The sequence below is a fragment of the Ammospiza caudacuta genome, chromosome 2, assembly GCF_027887145.1.
Source record: "Ammospiza caudacuta isolate bAmmCau1 chromosome 2, bAmmCau1.pri, whole genome shotgun sequence".
NCBI lineage: Eukaryota > Metazoa > Chordata > Aves > Passeriformes > Passerellidae > Ammospiza > Ammospiza caudacuta.
The window spans coordinates 27055504-27079097 of record NC_080594.1 but is presented as its reverse complement, the minus strand read 5'-3'; the positions used below and the strand labels follow the sequence as shown (position 1 = coordinate 27079097).

The window sequence follows — 23594 nt, the reverse complement described above, 5'->3', positions numbered from 1 at the left end:
CTGGGGAAAGGATTTGTTTTATTTCTTTACTTCTGGCCCGTTTAACTTATTTTTTTACTCTTTCTTCCTCGCTCTGCTCCTCGGGCCGGGCCGTGCGGGTGCTGCCTCCCGGCGGCGGCCGCAGGCTCTGGCGGCAGGCCGGGCCCTGCCCCCGGCCGGGCGTGCCGCCCTTATATAAGGCCTTTATGTAAGCGGCCGGCCCGCTCTGCCCTTCCTCGCCCGCTGCGGGATCGGCGCTCTCCGCGCTGGACACTCGCTTTAAGAATGGAGAGGCCAGTGCAGCCCTCAAACCCTGTCCCGGGTGGGACGCAGGAGGGCAAAGGCACGCGGGGAAAAGGGGCTCCCGCCCTGGCCCTCCGTGAGGAGAGTCCCGGCCTGTGGAAAGGACTCTGCCGGCAGGCAGGACGTGCGCCCGGGGTGCCCCGGCACTGTTCGAGGGTCGGCAGGAGATAACGGGTTCCAGCGGCAGGGCTCCAGCCTGCCCGGCTCCTGCTGTGTGCCCAGGGTTCTGCCCCCGGCATGCGGCGGCAGTAGCCGATGCTTGCCCCGTGCCCAGCCGCCTCCCGGGCCCGGGGCAGCAGTGTCCCCTCCAGAGGCTGGCGGCGCAGCTCCCTGGCGCGGGGAGCACCGAGGGAGCGCCTGCACTTGTGTAGCGGAGGGAGGAAGTGAGGCAGGTGTTCGCTGTGTGATTCAAAGCCTGCCGCTTCGCCCGGTGCCTCGGCTTCTCCAGCCGTGAAGCTAAGGTGGTGACTCACTACCTGCTTGATGTTCCACTGAGGCTTAATTCCTTGGAGGTTCTGGATGGAGGGAGGTGTTGAGAGCTCGTGTGCTCAGTGCTCATAGACAGCTGTTTCAGGTTCCAAGTCTTAATGCTTTACTTAGATGAACTCTGCATCTCAGAATTGCCTCAGTGCTCTTCCCCACAATCAAGTCTCTGCACTGATTAGTTTTGAACTTGCATATTTGTTTGCTTTTCAGACAATTCTATTATATTTCTGTATAACTCTCTCTATTCAGAATGCTACAGCCTTGGTTAATATTTGTCAAATGGTGCTTTGACTGTCTAAACTACTGGGACGAGTTTCATTTTATATGTCATCAGTAGGGGCAGAATAAGGAGCTTCATGCTTGGCCTATTTGCTGTAATACAGTCTCAGGGCCATTGCATCAGAGTCAAAACAAGGAGCAGCTTGTTTCCAAACAAGAAGTATGGAGGAAAGTCTTCTCTGCCTCCTTCCCTGTAAGGGAAAAGAGAGGCGAGAGGGAGGTGGTGGTGGGGGAAGAAAGTTATCTTTAACAGATTCTAAAAATGCCTTTTCCCAAATATGCAGTCAGTCCCTTCAAAGGTCTCTTTGTTTATTTTCAGGAAGAAACCCAAGACAGCTGAAAACCAGAAGGCGTCTGAGGAGAATGAGATTACTCAGACGGGTGCATGCAGCGCCAAGCCGGGCCTTCCCTGCCTGAACCTTGAAGCTGTTCCTTCTCTGAGCCCAGCCCTCATCCACTCTCCACATTCACCAACAAACCTGCACGCACACACAGGGTCATCTGATTGTGAGTACACCAACATGCTGCTGGGGTTCCTGAAAACACCTCCCTTACTGTGCACCAGGTTTTCCAGTTGGATGCTCTTCCCATAACGTCATAAAGAGGATCTTCTCAGGGCTTACCTTCTCCCTTCTTTGGGAATTACATCTAAAGCAGAACATTTTTGTGGTAAGATTGTGATAATGCAATCAGCCAGGAAAAACTGAGAGCATGTTGTTAGGTCAGGTTGCTGCTTATTGCAAATTAAAAAGGAGAGACCCCTCAAGCATGTCCCTGTCCAACTAGAACTGTTGCTCTGCTCCAGGTAGTCACAAGCTTCTCATTACCCAACCGTATCTCCTGACTGGAGGGGTTTCAGTCTGTGCTGAAAACATGGGCCTGGCTCCGCAGCCCAGGACTGTAAAGTTTCCATGAAGAAAGGGGAGCGTTTTGTAGAGAGGATCAGTCTGTGAGAGGCTGGAAAATCTTTGTAGACCTGTGTGGTTGTACCAGCCTTAAGGCCCTTGTTTTGAGGGCATTTACTTCCAGATTACTCAGCATGGGTTAATTGCCCTTTAGAAAATGTTCTTCTCCATTTTGCCAAAAAATACAAAAAATAAGGGAGGAGATTATTAAAACTGGATTTTGGAAAGTCACCTGACCTTGCCAGCTCTTCAAAACATTGTCATTTCACAGAGGTCCTTGCCTGGAAGTCTCTTGAGCAAGAATGTGCAGGGTAATGTGAATTTCATCACTCACTAGTTTTAGAATATATAGTTTACCTCTTCTGCAGTGGTTTATAATGTAAATTTACAAGGTGGGGGGGAAGAGAAGAAGATGATGACACCAGGTTTCAACAGCTCAGAAGCCAACCAGACTTTGCAATAGCCTGTAAAAAAGAAAAATCAGGGCATGACAATAAAAAATCAGATTAAAAAGTATGTGTATCCTTTTCTTTCTTTAATTTAAAAATCCTGCCTCAGGGCCAAGCTTGGAAGCAGTCAGGTTATAGGGATCATCACTATCAAAATCACTTTAGCTGCAATTCATTCCTGTTGGCTTCTGACTTTATTCATTATGAGCTTCTGCTAGAAATTTTGATTTTAATAGAGCTGGTAAACATTGGGGAGACTTTCCTAAATCTCACCTGGTGATTTGGGGAGAAGAAAGAGCTGTGAAACAATTGAACAGCAGGCAGTATGCAATTTAGTATATACAAGAATTCTTTTCAAATTGGAGATGTCAGACTCTTTGTTAAAACTGGGGTGCAGTTTTGTCTTGTAATGTTTTCTGAAAACAAAAAGCTTGTGAAAAGATGCAAAAAATGAGCAGAACAACAAGAAAAAAATAATCCTTATTTTCAAACAAAGAATCCCTTTATCCCATTCACAAAGATGAAAGAGTTCATTAGTAAATGGGATTTGAAACCTCACACTGATTTTTTTGACAGTACAAATGGAAACCCATGAAAGCAACCTTAGGACAGAGGCCAGCAGGGATTGTTGGGAAGTTGGAGAATGAGCTCCTGCTTTTGCTTTCTGAGGTGGCCAAGTTCAGGGTGAGGAATATTGGCAGAGGGCAGCAGGGGAAGGTGGAGCCTGCAGCTCTTCATGCTCTACCTGTTCTGTGCACAGTGTCTTTTAGACTCCTAAGTTTTTAGGAGACACTGTCCCCAAGTCACCTTCCAGATGATGTCAAAGGCCTTTTCCAACCTGAACAATTGTATTATTCTGTAAATAGGAGTAAACTGCCAGCCCAGGTTAGATGTTCCTTTCACACTGCAAGTGTGGGGGATTTTTTCAGAAAATGGGTTTAATAGCAATTCCAGCATTAACATTGCCCTGTCTTGTGAATTGTTGAAATTTAGTTCCCAAAATATAGCTAAATTCCTGCAAAGATTCAGGAAATAGTAAGACCTCTGGTGGTATTATCTCTGTTAGCTGAAAGCAATAGAAAATCTGACAATTATTTATTATGGGTTATGACCTTTATCAGGCTGTATTTGTTAGGGGTGGTATGCATATAATTAGTGTTTGGCATGCCCTTGCAAAACAGCAAGAACCCACATGAACTGAAATGAGGCGTGATGAATATTTACTGCATATTTACTGTAGCTCTCTACCATGTTTTATGGTATTTTGCTATGGCCTCAATCCTTCGATTGCTGGAATATGTTTGTGGACACAAAAGATTGATTTTTGTGGCACCCAACTTTAGAAACGGTCTCCCTGCAGTTACAAATGCTTTCTCCGTACCTCTGATGTGCCCTGTCTTTTGGGTCAATTCTTTCCCCTCACTCTACAATCTCTTTCGTTGTCCGTCTCTTCCTCTCCCCTCAGAGCTACATTGCCGCATCTTTCTTCCTCTCAACTTTTGGACCCAGGTGATGCTGTTCTTCTTTGGGCCAGCAAGACTTTCTGTCCTTCCCTCTACCTTCAGACAGCACAACATTGTTTTTCTTCCCTTGCCCAGACCATCCTACTGCCTGGGCAGTACCCCCACAGCTGGGCAGATACCTCATTTTGAAAGGACATTCTTCATTCTGCTGGGGGGTTTTCTAGTGCATGGCAAATAGTACAGAAATACTATAGAACTAAAGTTAGACTGAAAGTTTGGGAGGAATTTTCTCTGAAAATACCAGAAGCACCCAGAAAGAGTCAGTATGGTAGGGTGTATCAATTCTTGGAAAAATGCACAGATGTACAGATGGTTTCATAAGGCCTCTTTTATGTATCTGGGGGGAAAAAAAGGCTCGGATTTTATGGGCCACCTATTGAAATCAGTTTAAAATCTTCACTGACCATTTTGCATGCACAGTCACTAGTGCTTGGCAGAAAACAACACCACATATTTATTATTATGAGAAATGTTCAGAAGCCAATCTACTTTAAAATATCAGGGTGCTTTTGGAATGATTCAGATAATTTTTTTTTCCAAGCAAAGGAAATAAAAACTCTGTGATAGCCATCTGCTCCTCAGCTGTAAAAGGCAGAGGTGAAGAAAGCCTAAAGCAATAGTCTGAAAGCCAGTCTTACTGATATGAATACTTAGGAAAAAAAAAAAAACCTTGGGTAAAGTCATATGTGATGCACAACATAATTTAAGGTTTCATTCTGTAGCATATATTCTACATGCTGCTTCTGGTGCCACTTATTCAAAATGAAATTGCATTATTCCTCAGATTTGTAGGACTAGGTCCTAGATTTCTGGGTTTGAACACTACTTCCAGCACTGATGAATCCCTGAAGCTAAATCCAGAGCACAGAATGCACTGTGTCCAGTCCCATCTCTTTTAGTCTTGGGAAATGCAATACAGTTGGAGAAACAAGTTAGAGGAAGAGGTGCTTCCTGAGGTAACTGTTTTCATGGAGGGCTTGGCAGCCCTCATGGTTCAAAACCACCACTAATAATTGAATTAATTTGGAGTTAAATGATAAGAGTGAGCTGATAGAACTCCAGCTGAGTTATGCATCGAGCTTTTCAGCTGTCACAAACAGATCTGTCTGCTTACCCAGAAGAAAGGTGCTCGTGCAAGGACGAGTACAAGTTGTGGAAAGGTTATAAAAAAGCAAAGGAAAGCAATGATATTTGTTCTATTCACATTTTTTTCACATATTTCCTTGCTTATGGATAGAGAATGCATAAAGTGCATAATAAGGCTGTAGTTCAAAGGCTGAACAGCCTCAGGTAAAGTTTCTAAGGATTTCAGTGAGAAGAAGAAGGTCATCAGGAGCTGGCTGTATTTAAACTGGTTTGGTCTGCATAGGCCACTTATTTCAGGAGCTTTTCAGAAAGCATCTATAACTGTATATATTTTGTAAGCATGCCAAGAGATAAGATCATTTTGGCAGAAACTTTCACGAGTTCTCAAAGATACAATCAGACAAAAACTTCATTCAGGCTCTGATGTATGCATCTTAACAGATGTGTCCAAACTCAAAGGAATCCCACGGGAACAGTGCAACTGAATCTCTTTGTCTCTATTGATAGTTAAAAGAGTTATTCTTAGACATTGGATGGTCCATCTGTGAAGGAATTTGTTCCAGACAAGACAAAAGCAACATCTTTGCAGAGAGTTTCCATGGGACGGAGAGGCAGGTTGGACAATGACTGAAAAACTTCTGAAGCAGTATTTATGATTTTAGAGAACACAGAATTCTTGCAGAGACCTGAGACTCTGGTAAGGAATGAGCTGAGAAGAAAAGTAAGCCATGAATATTTTTTTTTAATCTGTTAAACAATCATTGGCAGGTTGTCGAAATAAGGGAGGACTTTCTAAAGTTATGTTTTAGCCAGGGATGGGGGTGGTTTTTTGCATTAAATAGAATGCACATTGTAAACAGTGTCAGTGATAGACCACATCTGAGCTCTTTGCCCCTACATGCTCAAGTACCATGGCTGACTTGGTCCAATTCCAGCATTTTTCAGCTTTCACAGGACAGGAACTTGAAGCAGAGTATATGCTTTTTTCTCTTCTAAGTACTGATTTTTGTAGCTTCTTAGCCTTCCAGCATGACAGGGAAAGACAGGGTGGGAACCTCACAAGATTCCTGAACTCCGCAGAGCATTGAGAGTGGATATGGAAACTCTGGGGTTTTGTTTTCTTGAGCAGCTAGAGGGACTCACCATTCCCTTCCCATGAATCTGCCAGTTCAGTTTGCCTGGGGCTAGTGTAGAGGCTGGGTAGCTCTGAAGATGGTTTGGCCTCATCTTTACCTTTTAGGTTTCCTGTGTTTCTCTTAGAGGTTCTGTGGCAGGAAGGGAATGGTTACATGCACTGATGGTCTTTTTCTTCTCCCTGGAAATTTGTGGCTGTGATTCCCTAGGAGCTGCTCTGGAGCTTTCAAATAGTCTTCACCCTCAGTGAAGACAGGAGGCCCCCTGATTCTACCAGCTTCCTTGTTTAGACAGTCAGGCAGTATGAAATAGTAATTTCAGCTGTATTTTTGCGAATCTATGTATGGCATGTCTTAGCTAGTGCTGAATATTTTTAGGTTGTTTTTGGTGACCTAAGAAATTTTGTATGTTTAGATATCTATTTTAGATGATATAATAATAATGATACAGGCCTTTTCTGTAGAAAGCTAAACTGAAAGCAAGGATATCCATAGTTCTCAAATACTGATGTTACAACACTAATTATACTTTCATCTTTCACAACATTTGAAATTTTGTTTGGTAACTGCTTCTCTTTTTAGTAGTTATAAGTGATTTCTATGTCCCGTGCACTTTTATTTTTGTTTGTAAAATTATCAAAGGAGTATGAGTCAGGAATTACTTGTGTTTTCATAGAAGCAGATATGTGTTGCTTGAATTGTGTAAAGACAAAAGTAGGTACAAGTACAGGTATGCAAAACTATAAGCTGAGTTCACCCTGCCTTTTGAAAAAGCCATCATAATACATTGAAGAACTGGCAGTGAAAAATGTGCTAATGGTAGGAACTGGTCTCTGTATTCTAATCAGTGCACTAAGTGAGTTTTGTCAGGTTGGTCTCTTGGGCTTTTTGTCTCTTGAGAAATGACTAATAGCGTATGGTACTTCAGTTACAAAGTCAGTGAGTATGTTTTCAGAAGCAACTGTGGAGCCCAACTTTAACTGATGCATAAACCACTTATATTTGTAACACATAGATGCCTTTGAAAATTTGTCTAATTAGGTTCTGTTATTTGATGCCCCTGTAATACTGTGTTGGTGTTAGGTTGTGGTGTTCAGTGCTTTTCTTACTGCTCTCTGTTTAAAGAAATGTCAGTGATAACATGCATAGTCTTGGCTTTGGTTTAAAACTGCCATGCATGCTCCTAACTCCCACGATTTCAGGGTACATCTTGAAGACATTTCTACAGTGTATCTATCCTTTCTAAGTACCAGGGAAAAGGATGAGACGTACTGCTCTTTACAGGTCCATATCTTCCATTCTTGAGGTGACTGAGTTGGTAATGCTGTAGTGTTTCTCTTTATAAGTCATGCTGCAGCCAGTGAGGGACACTCTCACTGTTCATTAAGATGTCTGCAGTCAGCTTCTGAGTTTACTTTGTTGTGTCTTCAGAGTCAGCCCCCTCCGAGATTTTAATTCATGTTCTTTATGTTCATAAATCTTCAGTAAATCCTTCTTCTGTATGTATTTCAGCTGCTTCACTTGTGAAGTGAGAAACTGATGGATACGTACAAATATCCATCACTGTTCAATGTATCAAGATGTTCTAGTACTTTTTTTTAACATTTGGGATTTTGTTTGTGTGGTTTTATGTGTGGGGTTTGTGTTTGGTTCAGTTTAGGGTTGTTTTTCTAAGTCTCCAGAGCAGTGCTTTCCTCTTCTCCCCTAGAGCTGGCTTACCTTCTTCCATCGTGCTCCATCCTGAAAATGAACCAATAATGTAAATTCTGCAGTAGAGTTACTGTGATGTCCTAGCTTACCTTTACTGCTTTCTTAGACAGTAGTCTTGTTAACACACTGACACGACTACTTGCCTACCTGATCTCTCAATCCACATAGTCTGCAACACTTCATAGATACCAGTCATTGTTCTAACTTCCTCTGTCTGATATGTTTAAATAATGTTTTATTATAGTATTTCTCTTTATGCTTTTAGTGAGTTTTTCTTTAAATTTCCTCTTCACCCTACCTAATCTTTGTTTTACATCTAGTCTGCTATAGTTTATGCTCAGTTCTATTAATGTCACTTGGGCATGATTTCCATGTTTGGAAGAAAAAAATTTCAGCTTTAATGAACTCTTATACCTTGTTATTTAACCATTATAGCATTTTCTACTTCCTCATTTTTCTTTTGTTGTCCTTGGATATGCATATGAACTCTATTAAAGTGTTGTTAAGGCCACCTCCCTGCTGTTCTTAGGGATTTTATATCCTTATCTTTTCCTTTCAGACCCTTTCTGACTAACTTCCTCTTCTTTTTTTCCTTTCAATAGTTGTTCTTCTTGAAGTTGCACATACCAAAACTGTCACTCTGAGATCTGCTTGAAGCATGTCAAACGTAATCATGCCAGTCATTGTTATTTCATGTCTTAACCATACATGCTACTGCTGTCATCTCCTCTATCTTAGTTGGTTGAGAAGACTAAACCAAATGTGCCATTTCCCTAATATGGTCTTTAGAGGAATACTTCAGTGTTTGACAGGTGATTCTTGCTTGAAGGAAACTAAAGCAGCTGCATCTCCATCTCCTTTTGTCCTAGTGTGGGTTGTTACAATCCTGTGCAGCTCAGTGCTTGCATCTCTCACAGTTAGTTCCTTGTGTGCTGTAGGGAGACACCTTCCATGCACTGAGAAACATTGACTGGTGTTGTAGTGGCCTGGTTTGTTGCAGCTACACAACTCCAAAATTACAGGTGTAAAAACATACTTGGTCACCTCCTGCTCTTTTTCACCACTATGAGCTGTTTAGCATTGGAGCTTTTTGATCTTTTCCTCTTAAGTTTCCATAGTCACTTTCTCCTCCTTTGTTTACCTGTGGTAGAGTAGCCATGTAATCTTTGTGCTATGATCCCCCTCAGTAACTTTAGAACAAGGTATGGCCAAACCAGTATTCAAATTAGAGAAATCCCAAACAATTCTTGCATTGTTCTCCACTGAATGACTGAACAAAGGGAGCTCTCTAATTTGAACCTTTTTTTGAACTGAAGCCTTAACATGGTAGTGGGAGAGAACCTGAAACATAAAACCAAGGATTTTTAAACCTACTTATGTTCATAAAGAGTGCTAGGAGGTGTTGTGGAGTAAAATCATGTTCACAACAAGTGTGGTGTTTGATCTACTCCATGGGTGAGAGTCAGTTGAAAGCCATCAGAATGTCACTGAGCTTCATTTGCATCAGGCTGCTTGCCTGGCATCCAGCACATGGAGACCACAGCAGCAGGTTCTGGCTGGCACTGTGCATTTGAATTCCCAAGGACACCAAGTGCTGTTGTTCCTAGAGGGGATGCCATTGTGCCACCCATTCATATTTTCTGTGGCTGTTTTCATTGTCCATGGAGTCATTCTCGAGGCTAAAATAACATGAGTCTTATGTATCTCCCACTCAGGAAATAGTGTACAATGAGAATTGAAGAATCTGTCAGCACAAATACCTCCTTGAGGAATTAATTGCACCTATGAAAAAGAGATAAACAAATCCTAGCACCCCTACTCATCCCAGCTTTGTTGTGTTGAGCACTGAAAGGATCTCTGCCCGGCTGGGATGTGCAGTATATACTCTGTATCCATCTGTGACATGTGGTGAAATGCTTCTTCTTGAAAGCCCACGAGAGGGAAGTAGTATAAATTAAGAGTAATCTCACAGCAGCTATTTTTACGTCCTTAACCAGGGAAAATGTAAGTGTAGCAATATTGTGCATCTATTAAAAATCTTGAAAGGCTCTTTATAACTAGATGATAGGAGTGGTAACATGTAATTTATTGATGTTACACAGATAGAGGAAGAAACTCACAAAGTAGCAATTTTTGTGTGAAAAGGGGTATGATACAGGAAATAAAAACAGAGAAAGGGACTTCTCGTAGTTTCCTGCCTGTTTGGGCAACTATGTCAATTTCAACAAAAATACCTTGTGCTTTGATCCTATGCTACATTTCAAAGCAGGGCATGTTCCCTGTATTCAAAAGTAAAACTCCCAGATGCCATCTCTAGTGGTTTTGGATGAGTAGAGGGCAGAATGTGCCTAAGGCAGACCTGAGAAATAACTCCCATGCACTGTATTAGTATCACCTGTTGGTGTCTGGTGCTTGCATATACATGTAATTCCAGGGCCTTTTCCCCAGGGAATGGGGGGATGCATTGGAACTGACAATGTGCATTTAATACTAGAGTTCCCTCTGATGGTATGAAGCCATCCAGGAATGTTGCTTATTGCCTTGATTTATTTGTTTAAAGTGTTCTGCCATACATTTCTGTTTCTGTCAAAGCTAAGTTGGGGGTTTTGGAAATAAGTCTGGTCCCAGAGATTACAGAGGTCTGACTGAGGACAGAAACATTTCCTGTGGCCTTCAGTATTGTAGACGTGAGTGTGTTCAGTTTCCCACTGATATTTAAATCTGAATTATAGAGAGGCCTGACCACTTGTCCCATAAACTCAAAATAAAGAAACCACAGTCCAAAACATTATGAATATGTGTCTCATGATATTTCCAAGTTGAAATATTCACCCAGTTGTACTAGTTAAAAAGCACCCAATTGTACTAGTTAACAATTTCCCTTTCACTAGTACATAAAAAAGACAAATGGAAAAAATAACCAAATAGGATCTAGCATTTTCATGTGATAGCTTTCCTCTACTCAGGGCTGAGACAGAGGCACTGGACAAGATAAGAATCTTTTTCAGCCCTGAGGACTGGCATTTACAGTTTTTCATCCATCCCTTGTTTCTCCCATCAGCCATAGTTCTGGGACCAGAACAAAATCTCTTTCCAGAGAAATGCCTTTCAGTGTATCGTGGAGGAAATAAGCAGTGCTCTTCCACAGGCTCTCCCACAAAATTCAACCATAACTGCACCCTCTCCCTAACAGACTGCTACAAACACTCCCTGTACAGGATTCTAGCTTGAATGGAAACCTTCTGAAGAGGTAATTATCTTAAGAGATTTTAATCTATATTTTGCTTTTAACCAAAGCCCACAAGCTCTCAGGCTTACTGTATTTAACCACACTCATGTTGATAAGCTTCTTCTCCTGGTCTTTCTGCCTGGGGGAACACCTAACACTGCTGGGAGAACATGAAGGAGTTCATGGAATAGCAGGTGTTTCTTTTGGAGACAAATTTTAATATATTTGCACCTGTTAGCCTTTTAATTCATTTTATCTCCAGACACAGCTCCCACCTCCAACCCCAGCCTCTTCTCTTCCCTAAACAAGGTTTCTGTGAGAGGATAAAAGTTTTACAGTCTCCCACAGCAAGACAATCAAAAGCAATCCTTATCCACTTTCCTTATGGGGATTCAGTCTGAAATACACTATTAAGATTTAAACAGAAGTCTGTAAAGCAGGTGAAGGTATTCTTAAGGACTAATCTTTTAATCAGGACCATAGAATAGCAAAACAAATCACCTTATTTATCTGTGTTTTCCAAAGAGTTATTTTTTTCCAAGAAGCATCCCCCTAATCTTTTTTTGAGTAGGGAGTGCTCACACCAGCATTTCTGGCCCATCTCCCCCTGTCCCTGCTCAGTGACTCTCTTGCTGTGGGTCCACCAGTGAAACATGCACTCCAAGTTACAGCACCTGGCACTGGGAAGGGAAACGAGCAATAGATGCACCTAGATTTTTAAAGAGCCAAGAGCAATAGATGCACCTAGATTTTTAAAGAGCCAAGCTGCCTCACACTTATAGCCAGTTAAAACAGTTGGACCACGCTGGGGCTTGGCAGGATCATGCATGAGCTCTCTGGGAACAAGAGAGTGTAGATGAAACAGATTTCGTGTAGAACATGAAAATGTTCCCTACTGAAGAAGGGATGAGCACAGCGTTGTTTTTCTTCCTAGGAAATGGTGCCATCATGTGGAGACATTGTTTACTCTGTTTCTTGTTTTAAGAGGGCAGTTGTGAGGTTTTCTCCCTCTACATTTTAAAGAAGTGCATTAAAATGCCATTTGGCAAACTTATATTTCACTAGCACAAATAAATTACAACTGATTGGGGCACAGGAATTAACACACTTGAAGTGATATGGCCACATCCTATTGAAATCCCTGTTAATGCAGCTGTGATGACACCTCCAGGGCTTCTTCTGTAATGATATATATGTTGCTTGGAGGTGGTGTAGATACCCATAGAAGCATCCCCCATCGATGTAGTTCATTTCTGTGCTATGGAGATAACAATGGCATGGCTGTAGATAGTCTGCAGACAAGGTCTGAGAGAGGAACTGAGATAATGGGAGTGTGTGTATATGTGTGACACTGTTTTGCGTGGAGGTATATTTGACTGGACCCCAAATATGTGCCTGGGAATAGAAAATGGCTTTTGTCTATGCACTCTTCAAAGTGTCTTTGGAATTTGTAAAATAGCTAATATACAAATTGGATTAAAAGTTGGAAAGTAAATATCCTGGCTCAAAATGTAATACTTCCCTAACTTAAAAAATAGCTGAACATGCTGTAACACTGGCTTTGGTCACTGCACTGCTGTCAACTGGAGCCAGTTTTTACCTGGTGTTTTACAATTTTAAGTACGGTGCTGACCATAAAGAGGGAATGGAAGAATTAAGGCACTAGAGTGCTTGGAGAAGAAGACTAGGTTTTTTGTAAGCCTGGAGAATAAAATTTGAAGAAACTTCAATTATTTCTTGATATTTCTTTAATATTCTTTATCCAAGGATGCAAAACAATTCCTTGAGGCAGGCAGTCCTGCAGGGATGGATGCACAATGCTGTCCCTGTTCTAGGTGTGGAGCAAGCTGAGGCACAGACATTGCCACCTGTGGTTTCAGAGCAAACAGGATTAATGCCAACGGACACCTCCTGAGGTGTGTCAGGCAAAGCACAGGAAGGGAACTCTCTGCCTGTCCCCCCCAGGCCTGAAGGCTGAAATAGAGGCTTTTGTGCTTGACACTAGGAATTTATATCCACTGGGTATAGAAGCCAATTTATGTACAGAACAGCCATGGTTTAGTCTTCAGTTTTATGTTAAATGGATATCTCATCTTTCAGTAAATGCTAAAAAGGACAGAGCAATTAACTAAATAAATCATCTTTAGGAGTGTGCTGAGCATTTTCTAGTCTGCAGAAAAAGTCTTCTGAAAAAAAGTTTAGGCAAACTCTTATTTGCCATCTCCTTGGTGTGTTTTCTCCTTGGAGAATAAGGTTGTGTTTGTGTGTGCACACATTTCTGTCTTTCAAACAAATGTAGTTATTAGCTACAAAATTTAGAGAAGTTTGACAGCTTTCAGAACACAGTGATTTTTTTTCTTCCATAGAGTGTATTACTGACACATTAATAGATGTTGTGCTGGTAAAAATACAGTACTTCCTGTTAAATGTAGACTGCTACATATTTTGATTCTAACAACAATCTGGTAGGGTTAGGGCAATTTGTGTAGTGTCATCTGGTGTTTGTTTTGGATAGATATTATAGAAGGAGATACTGATTTTCAAGATGTTCAAGCAGATGATTGGATGAAAACTCCAGCAAACCTTTAAAGCAACAGAAAGCAAGGGCTACTCCTGGTCAGATCTCCTGCTGAGGATACAAATGTTCTTCTGTGTTCCTGAAACTCCATAGAAGTTTTTCCTCTTGCAGGCCCCTGTTTAGAATGAGGCCAGATATTCAGAAGAATCAGCCTGAGCAGGCGTGGCTGAATTGCTCTCTGCCCATCTTCGAGATGCACTGAGAAGTCACACATTGCCACATTTTCAGCATTTGAATTCTGGTCACTTCCTTGAGTGGAAGAAATGCTACTCCAATAAAATGGTCTCAGATAATTGGAAGCTGATGCAGGACTAATGTGGTGTATGGAAACACTAGATAGGAATTTTTGCTCTGTTAATCCAGTTTTATAGTAACTAACTTGATAACAACAGAAAATAAAGCTTTATCAATTGGGATAAATCGGTAATTGAAGTTGACAACAACCCATAGTCATTGCGGTGCAAAGTTTGGAGTACGAGGCACTAATGTATGGAAATGAGAACTTCCTATAGAAATTGTGGGGCTATAGCAGCTTTCACATTGTGATGGACATGCTGCATTCTGAGTGAACTGTTGTGTTTATGAAAGAGTTGAGATCTTCATTCCAACATAAGGATTCTTTACTCACATACATGTTTCTTAAGGAAGATCTGTTTTTATAACAGGGCTTTGTTTGCTTGGGATTATTTATTCTGTAAGGTCTTTAAAGAGTATCATAGACAATTATATATATAGACAACTCCTTCATTGACCTCCTTCAGCTAGAATACTTTATCTGTGTTTGGGCTGCAGTTTAACTGAAAGAAGATAAGGAGGAGAATACCTATAAACAATGAGGATGATTTGGAGACCTGAGTTTGTATTTTCTAGAAAAGACAGGTGTAAAGAAGAAAAGTGAGGCACCTTCTGGTATATAAGGGAGTGCTGTAAAGAGGAAAATGGTCAATAGCTCTCCCTATGTGTTAGGGGAAGGGGTTGAGTGATCAGTTTCAAATTTAAATACTAAGAAATCTCTCTTGCTAGAAATATAATAGACTGTCTGTTTGGGGAGGGAGTGGAAATCCACAGTGTTGTTTTTGCAAACATGGTAGACAAATTTCTGAAGAACTAGTGTAGGTAAATTATTCCCACAATAGGAGAAATAATAGACTAGATGACTGAAGAACCTAATGTGTCCATTTGATACAAACAGGAGGCTGTCCAGCAGTTGGTGTGGAAACCAAGGATTAAAGATTTCCAAAACCACACATGGTAGAGGAAGAGAGTAAGGACTAGATGATACTGCTTGCCTCCAGCAGCAGGAGGTTATTAGGTTTGTTGTGCTCCCAGGAACTAGTGGCTGGATTACTGATGCACAGAAAAGCAGTTCCAGAAGTAGGAAGGCCACCTACCAAGCCTAACTTCTGCATCTTTGTCCTAGCCCAGGGTGTTCTCCCAACTAGGGAAACACTTGTCATTTTGATAATAAAAACATAAAGAAACCATATTCTGTATGAGATACAATGTCTCCAACTTTTCCACCGTCTCTCAAGTGTGCATGCTTCTCAATGCAAGGCTTAGGAAGGTTGTCAGAAAGAGAAACTAGGCAAAAATACCAAGCTAGTTGATCTTGTGTAAGTGAGACATCAGTGAGATGTTTGCCGGACAATCCTCTAAATTCTCCTATGGAAGATTGAGGCAAAAGCTAAATCTATATCTGTCTCAGCAAGCCCACCAGTTCTCAAGGATATAGAACAATTATTCTGTATTCCCCATAAGTATGAAAGCAAGATATAGTATTGGAATAATTACCAATATAGCCGGACGAGATGTGCCTGAGCTTGTCTGGCCCTTGCTGCTTGACAAAAGGCAGCAGCTGTGGCGTTTTCACCTCAGAGACACCTTTGGCTAGCTGGATGTTGCAGCTGGGCACATGGAGACAAGTCCAGACATGCAGGAGCTCAGGTTTACCTTGGTGGAGAAGCTTTAAGGTGATGGTGAAGGAGAAGGAGTCAGTTTTGATGGAGGGTTTTCGATCCAGAGCTTTATTCATGGCCCACAGGCCTCTGAACCCAGCAGCAGCTCCGACAGAACTCCCCAAACTGCGTGGTTGCTCGCCCTTTTACCCGGGGGGAGGGAAGGAACACGATGGGGGGGGAGACAGCAGGGGGAATCTCAAGTGACAAATGACACCTGGATGACCCAATGTCCTCTAGGGGTGGAGGGCATCTTTTGAATTCTGCCAATCACTCGACGCCCTTCTGGAATGCCAGGATTGACAGGCAGTGCTCAGCAGGAGGCAAGGGAAGGGGGAGGGAGAGGTGGCTGATACACCTGGGGAAGAAATCTTCAGGGAGAAACCCGGGGTATCTGAGGCAAACCATGACATCACACCACAACAATACAGCCTTTGGGTTCCACTCTGCTAGTCATTCCTGTGAATGAGCACATGGTAAGTTTCCAAAAAAGCTTGGATTCCAGCATCCTAGGCAGTTTTGCTTCAGGTGAATGCTGTGCTGAGGTGCTGAGCTACTGCTGAGTTGCTGTAACTGTGATGGGTTCATTGCTACTGTGTTTCCAGAAATGGTAGTCATTACTGTGCAATGGGCTTTGAGATACCATGGTTTTAAAAGACATTAGAGAAGATCAAATTCTCTGATATCCTTCAGTTATGGGCATTAAGACTTTCAGCAATTGGCTTTGCAGAAAGGGACATCTAGTGGCTATACAGAAAAAAAACCTTGCAAAACACGTTTTCAAATGCACAACGTAGCCATTTGTGTATGGCCTGTAGTGTTCAATATTCTGTTCATTTTTTTTTGTTCTACAAATCGTGTGTTTTCTGGGGGCAATTTTTTATGGTTTTGACAAACAAACAAAAAAATCACCATTTTGAGCCATTACTTTCTAGCTTCATGTAGGTCTGTATATGGTAACTCTGGCAAAAAGAGAACTGCCTCAAGCCGTGCTTGATGTACCTCACTGCTGCACTTCCAGTTTTCTATGGCATCTTCCAGGAGTCCACTGCCTGCTGTTTCCTTCTGCCTTTGGTACTGTACTTGGAGAGCTTGTCATTGTTATTGTCATGGTAAAACCTACTTTATTTTGAATGCCCATAGCATAAAAGTCAGCGGGAGGGGTGGATGAGATTCAGGGAAACACTAATCTAAGCATTCAGTCATGTATTACACAACAAAAGTTTTTTTCCTTTCCCATCCACGTTATGCTCCTTCTTACTAGTTGAGGATGAATTCCACGCATGTTTCTGTGAATAGCCTGACAGTTTAATCGGTACATTTGCATACGGGCAAATGAAGCTTTTTTCAAAGTTGCACAGTAATATGTTTCACCTTTATACCATGCCAGCTTCAAATTGTATCCCAGGAGGATTTCAAATGTGCATAATCTGTGCAGTTGTCTGGGCTTTTTTTCCTTTCTTTTTCTTCTGCCTTTTTTTTTTTTTTTAACTGGCAAATGCCTATTCATTGCCCATCTGGGTAAGAATGGCCTTTGCATTTTCACACCCATTCTTTCCTATATGGTTTGTGAATACTCCTCCAATCAGAACTTGCTTCACAGAAAGGGGACAAAACCATTTTACAGGAGTTTCTCAGAATAAGTCCATTGGGATCTCTACATCATGTTTACTGGACAAAAAAAAAGAGCGAGAACTTAACAAAGACCACTTGAATTTCACAGAAAGTTTCCCACTGTCTTGAGTTTAAAAGAGTGGCAGGCCTGAGGAGAGCCCTAGACAGGAGTCTTTTTCCTGAGCTGGGCATTCTGTGCAGTGACGAGTAGGTGAGTGTGTGTGTGTGCAGCTGGGCCTTGCGAGGAGCTGACACACTTTCTGGCTTGTCCAAGGCTCTAGGAGTCTTTGTCAGAATGTGGCATTTACTTAGAATCAAACCTGCATTGGCAAGTTCATGTTTTGTGGGCAACATCACCTTTGGACTTTCAGCTTAGAACAACATGAAATAGGGGTTGACCACAAAACTTGGATCTGGACCCAGCTTCATGCAAAGAGGGAAAGGATCTGCCTTGAACAGCAGGTTTTGCTACAGACCAATCCCTGGAATTTGTTAAAACTGCTCTTTATACTGATGTGGCTTGTGTAGTAGTGGTTCTGACACTTATGCAAATTATTTCTTTGCCTGGACTTGGGATAAATATAGTTTACAGTGTTGAATGTCAAGGAAGGTGGCCTAGAAAAATCATCCTCAAAATCTGTATTAGCTTTTTTTTACTATTTATTGTGTATCTCTTCCAACCACACCTCTTCTTTCTACTCAAGGAGTACATTTCAGTTGCTTCTCAGTTGAAGAAGTGGTAGATGTTCCAACAATGAGAGGATCTTTTTAGGGCAAACTCTAATATCAGTAAAAAATAATGCCATTTATGAAGTGGCTCAGTTGGCTTTCAGACCAGCTCCTACACCACAAGGAGCATCCTAGTTCAGTTCCTGTAGGAGAGCTATTCACATCACTCTTGGAAATGCATGTAAATCTTTTTTTTTTGTAGCCAGGATCAATTTCAACTGCCTGTTTTCATTAAGTTTGCTAAGGATTTCCCTAAATTCATCCCATGTTAAACTATGACAGGACCAAATACTCTGTGGCTATACTACTCTTGATTCCCACAGCCAGGACCTGAGAAGGGCTGTTGAAACTTATAGATGAACCTTGCCCTTCCTCCTTTCTGTACATGATTTGTGGGTAAATGGCAGAATTCACATTCCCAGGAAGTCATTCAGTCTCATGATGCATGTCACACCTTTCTGGAAAGGAGTTGTCCTAAGCGTGAGAAACAACTGCTCACTTTGAAAATTTAAAAAGGTTTATTAAACGTTAACAAAAATACAACAAAGGACTACAGAAGGAAAAAGCTGCAGCACTGGGAACTGCCATCATAGACACCACATGGCCAGCACATCTTCAAGATGGCTGCTCAGTGTTTTATACCCCTGGGGGTTGCATCAGCCAGCCCTGGCCCCTCCCAAAGTCTGTCAGTCAGTTCTTCTTTGCCATTTATCGGTGGAGACTGCTGTCTTGTGACTCGATTGGAGGTGAGGTGTTGCCATGCTGCCCCCTAAGCGCCAAGCTTTTCCATTCCCAGCTGCCCATGCAAGGGGCACATGGCACAGCTTCTGTCCTAGACAGCCCTGGCTGTCTGATGGTCACAACACGGGGGGGGCGGGGGAAAGGGAACCGTGCGGAGAACAGAGGACATCTAAACTATAAAAACATAACTGTACATCACTAAAGCTTTTCTTAATATTCACACAATAGTTATCCCTTAATTGTGGCAGCCAGTCATCTCATTACCATCTATAACACTAAGGATGCATTTTTCAGAGTTCTGCTCACAAAATTAATTTTATCTGCCAAGGAGCATAGTAACAAAGTAGATTTCTTTTCTCAAATCAAGTGACCTGTCTGTAGCATCTCTGGTGTGTGTAGAACAGTCCACATTGTGCGTATTCAAGATAGGATTTTGGGTTATTGGGTTAGACTGCTGCGTATTTCTTCTTATTATCAAATACCTCCTTTGACAGACCTGAACACAGAGATGTCTTTCTGTGAAAGTGAGTCCCAGGAGCAAACCAGGTAGTCACTGGTACTACTCAAAGATAGTGGGTAGCTGTACAGTCACTTGCTATGGCCTGTAGTAAGTCTTGAAAAGAGGTGTCACCTATTTATCAATAATTTTCCACCCTTCTGTTGCCCCACATCTATGAAGTTTTTGCCAAGGATTCTGACTTTGTGTCTAAATACATGCTGGATTTTGGATTCTTGTATGGTCTGACATGTTTGACAAGGAAGCATCTGGAACTGCCCTGGAGGCCTCTGGAGAATTACTGTATCAGGAAGGAGGAGGAAATACGTCTCTTCTCTACATTATTTTGTGTGATAATAGTTACAATGCCCTTGAAGGAAGGTCTCCCAGTTCCTACGACATTTTTCTAGTCCTATGGTCAGTCCCATTAGAGAAAGAAGTTCAGGTTTCCTGGCTAAGCTTATGAACAAGACAGATGTATTTCACAACCTCCATCGTGGTGTTAGTGATTTCCTCCTTGTTTCTTCTATGTGAGCATACCCTCAGCATGCTAATCACATGTGGAAATTAGTAACCTTCTGGTACATGTTGGTTTACATCTGTTAACATGGGACTTCTTCAGATAACTTGGCCCCTTTGTGGTTTCCAGTTCCTGACCTTTGTGCTTCCCTTTAATCATCAGCTACTTCAGAGAATTAAAATGACCGCTTGTGTCCCTGGTGGTTTCTCTTGGAACCACCAGAAGAGAGGGTGCTTGAGATGTTGAGATGTTGGTAGTGAATAAATGGGGAAAAAAAGGCAGAGCAGGGAACATGCCATATTTGCCTGCAAATTGCAGTGAGAAGTGTTCAACTGCTTGTGGGTGAGATGTAAAGCATTCCTTCAGGTGGGGCAGAGAGACATTGCTGGGCTAAAAGGCCTGTGTATGCCTGTCAACTGCTTCCAGTGCTATTTATTTGCTCTTACATTTGTTAGACAGTGACAATAAGCTAGTTTAATTTACTCACACTTACCAACTTCTATTTTTGGATGCTCACACATTACCAAGTTATTGTGGCAATAGTGGTTAGATCTTTGGTGGGAATATGCATGACAAAATGCCTGTAATACCAGTGGTGATTTAGCATTACTTTCCCTAATTTTCTAGAAACCAAGGTGCCACATGTACTAGAAATGCTTAAAAGAATTATTAATAGTGTTTTATTTATTTACCATTCAAGGGACAATTGATACTTTATCATTAAAATGTGAAACCATAGTTTCTGCCTGTCAAAATCCAAATAGATAAAAATTTGGTAAAGAACAGGAAAGGAAATGGGAAAGCATTGAAACCAAAGCAAGCAAGATGAAGATGGATTGGGAAATTAGGAAATTTCTTTTTAGTCACTTGTAAATTTTGATTATGTTAGCTCTGTATCCAAATTGGTTAGATGCTTTTCTAAACTGTTCTCTATTTAGATTATTCAGTCAAACTAAGACAAAATCTTCCTTGGAGTAAATGTCTGTAATTTTCTAGTTTCTGTCAAGTAAATAACAGCAGGAGAACATTTGTTTTTATATGATGGCGGTCTGGTGCAAGTCAGAACTTGGGATATGCTAAAAATGAAGGGGACAGCTCATGTTAAATTCTTGCCTTGGGTTCTTTCAGAGAACTGTTTGTCACTATTGGGTAGCAAATGTTCTAAACCACAACCCCAGACAAAACTCTGCGTGGGATTTTAGGAACATTTACAGCTTAAATCTTGAACCAGACTTGGATTTTACAAAGTGACTGCCAGTTTTTTTGATACAAGTAACTATACTCTGAAACACATGATCTAAATTCCTTAAAATACCAATCTAGACTGAAATCATTGCATTGAATCTTTGCATTAACAACTTAGGGTCGTTACAGATTCTGATCTCTTCTGGCATAAATCCAATCCACAGCCTAAAATCCAGCTTTAATCCGTGTGCTCAGTGTTTACAATTGGCTGGCTCTAAGCTTTTTAAAGCCAGATAAACTGATAGAAGTCCAAAACTCAGGAGTATGGTTGGAATTCAGGTCCAGCTACACCTGTCTTCATTTGGTTTTGTCCAAAGATTCAGGACTTGAGCTTCTGGAAATGAGTAGGGAAGTTTATTTGTAGCCTTACAAAATGATGTGTTCTTGCCGATGCCTCTGTGTGTGGTTTTTCCAGTGCGATCAGTTTTGTTTACACAGTGGGAAGTTACCTTTGCCAGCGCTCTCACTCTGGCCCTGCAGAGGACAAGACTCATTCTGTTCTTTTTTTTTGTTTGCTTTTGTCACCTGCTTTGCTCCAGGTAACATCAGTTGCAAGGGGATGACAGAGCGCATTCATAGCATCAACCTTCACAACTTCAGCAATTCTGTGCTCGAGACCCTCAACGAGCAGCGCAACCGTGGCCACTTCTGTGACGTGACGGTCCGCATCCACGGGAGCATGCTGCGCGCCCACCGCTGTGTGCTGGCGGCTGGCAGCCCCTTCTTCCAGGACAAGCTGCTGCTGGGCTACAGCGACATCGAGATCCCCTCAGTGGTGTCGGTCCAGTCTGTGCAAAAGCTCATTGACTTCATGTACAGCGGGGTGCTGCGGGTCTCCCAGTCAGAGGCCCTCCAAATCCTCACAGCCGCCAGCATCCTGCAGATCAAGACTGTGATTGATGAGTGCACAAGGATTGTCTCACAAAATGTGGGAGATGTCTACCCAGTGATTCAGGATTCTGGCCAAGAGACACCCAGGGGGACACCTGAATCAGGCACCTCGGGGCAGAGCACTGACACAGAGTCTGGCTACCTGCAGAGCCATTCACAGCACAGTGTGGACAGGATCTATTCAGCCCTCTATGCCTGTTCCATGCAAAATGGCAGCGGGGAGCGCTCATTTTACAGTGGAGCTGTGGTCAGCCACCATGAGACAGCCCTGGGACTCCCCAGGGACCATCACATAGAAGACCCCAGCTGGATTACCCGGATCCATGAACGGTCGCAGCAGATGGAGCGGTACCTCTCCACCACTCCAGAGACCACACACTGCCGGAAGCAACCCCGCCCTGTCCGAATCCAAACCCTGATGGGCAACATCCATATTAAACAGGAGATGGAGGATGACTATGACTACTACGGCCAACAGAGGGTGCAGATCCTTGAGCGCAATGAGTCTGAGGAATGCACTGAGGACACTGACCAAGCAGAAGGCACTGAGAGCGAGCCCAAAGGGGAGAGTTTTGACTCGGGTGTCAGTTCCTCCATTGGCACTGAGCCTGATTCCATGGAGCAGCAGTTTATAGCTGGTCTGGGCCGGGATGGGCAGCAAGAACCTACTCAAGCAGATCAAAATGATGTTCCTGCTGATGGCACTCAGCCGCAGCAGCAGCAGCAACATGTAGATGCCAACTCTTCCTCACCAGAGAGAAGCAATGACGTTGAAATGGACAGCAAAGTGCTCACAGTCAATAACAGCACCGAAAAGGGGGCTTTGCAGCCTTCTGTCAACACATCTGTTGCCCAACCATTGCCAACCACACAGATCTACTTACGCCAGACAGAAACCCTCACCAGCAATCTGAGGATGCCACTGACTCTGACCAGCAACACTCAGGTCATTGGCACAGCTGGCAACACCTACCTGCCTGCCCTTTTCACCACGCAGTCTGCTGGCAGTGGCCCTAAGCCTTTTCTCTTCAGCCTGCCCCAGCCTTTAGCTGGCCAACAGACACAGTTTGTGACAGTGTCCCAGCCCGGCCTGTCAACCTTTACTGCCCAGCTGCCAGCCCCGCAGCCCTTGGCCCCATCTGCGGGCCACAGCACTGCGGGTGGGCAAGGCGAAAAAAAGCCTTATGAGTGCACTCTCTGTAACAAGACTTTCACCGCCAAACAGAACTACGTCAAGCACATGTTTGTACACACAGGTAAGAGTGCTTCCCTTTGGCTTGCGTGTGGAGACACAGAAAGCCCTTCACAACCATGTACTTAGATTTTGTTTACCAGCCTGCCAGGCCCCAGGATAAACAGGAAGGAAGGCTTATCCAGGGAGCTGGTGTCACTGAACACTTCCTAGCCTTACTGCACTGAAGTTGAGTCCCTGCAGAAAAATATAGATCCCAAATAGGGGCCTAACTGTGCAGGGTGCAGAAACAAGTTCATTTCTCTTGGAGTAAAAGGCATCTTGCATCCATCCAAGGAAATGGTGAGCATTCATTGTACCCTGCAAGCTGACCAGGCAACATTAAGTGTAAGAGAGGAAACTAATTGGTCATAAGAAAAACTATATCTACTAAGAAAGGGCATCCCCCTGTAGGTTTTACAGATATGGGGTTTACAGATTAAGCTAAAGTAATGGTGAGGTTAGGGCAAATTCACTACTGGTGGAGCAGCACCAGTAGGTCCAGGCCCGGA

At 42.7% G+C, this 23594-nt stretch overlaps 1 protein-coding gene across 2 annotated transcripts in view; it reads left to right on the top strand.

Moving 5' to 3' along the window:
• Positions 1-23594, top strand: part of ZBTB20 (zinc finger and BTB domain containing 20) — a 35307-nt gene that overhangs the window by 5535 nt on the left and 6178 nt on the right. The window contains exons 2-3 of one of the 2 annotated variants that reach the window (XM_058800560.1): positions 1367-1554; positions 21500-23107. In XM_058800560.1, the coding sequence (XP_058656543.1) occupies positions 21520-23107 (1588 nt within the window). In that variant the 5' untranslated portion in view covers positions 1367-1554; positions 21500-21519. Of the gene's footprint in view, positions 1-1366; positions 1555-19207; positions 19218-21499; positions 23108-23594 lie in introns of those variants that run through there. The other variant, XM_058800558.1, reaches the window with a different exon arrangement.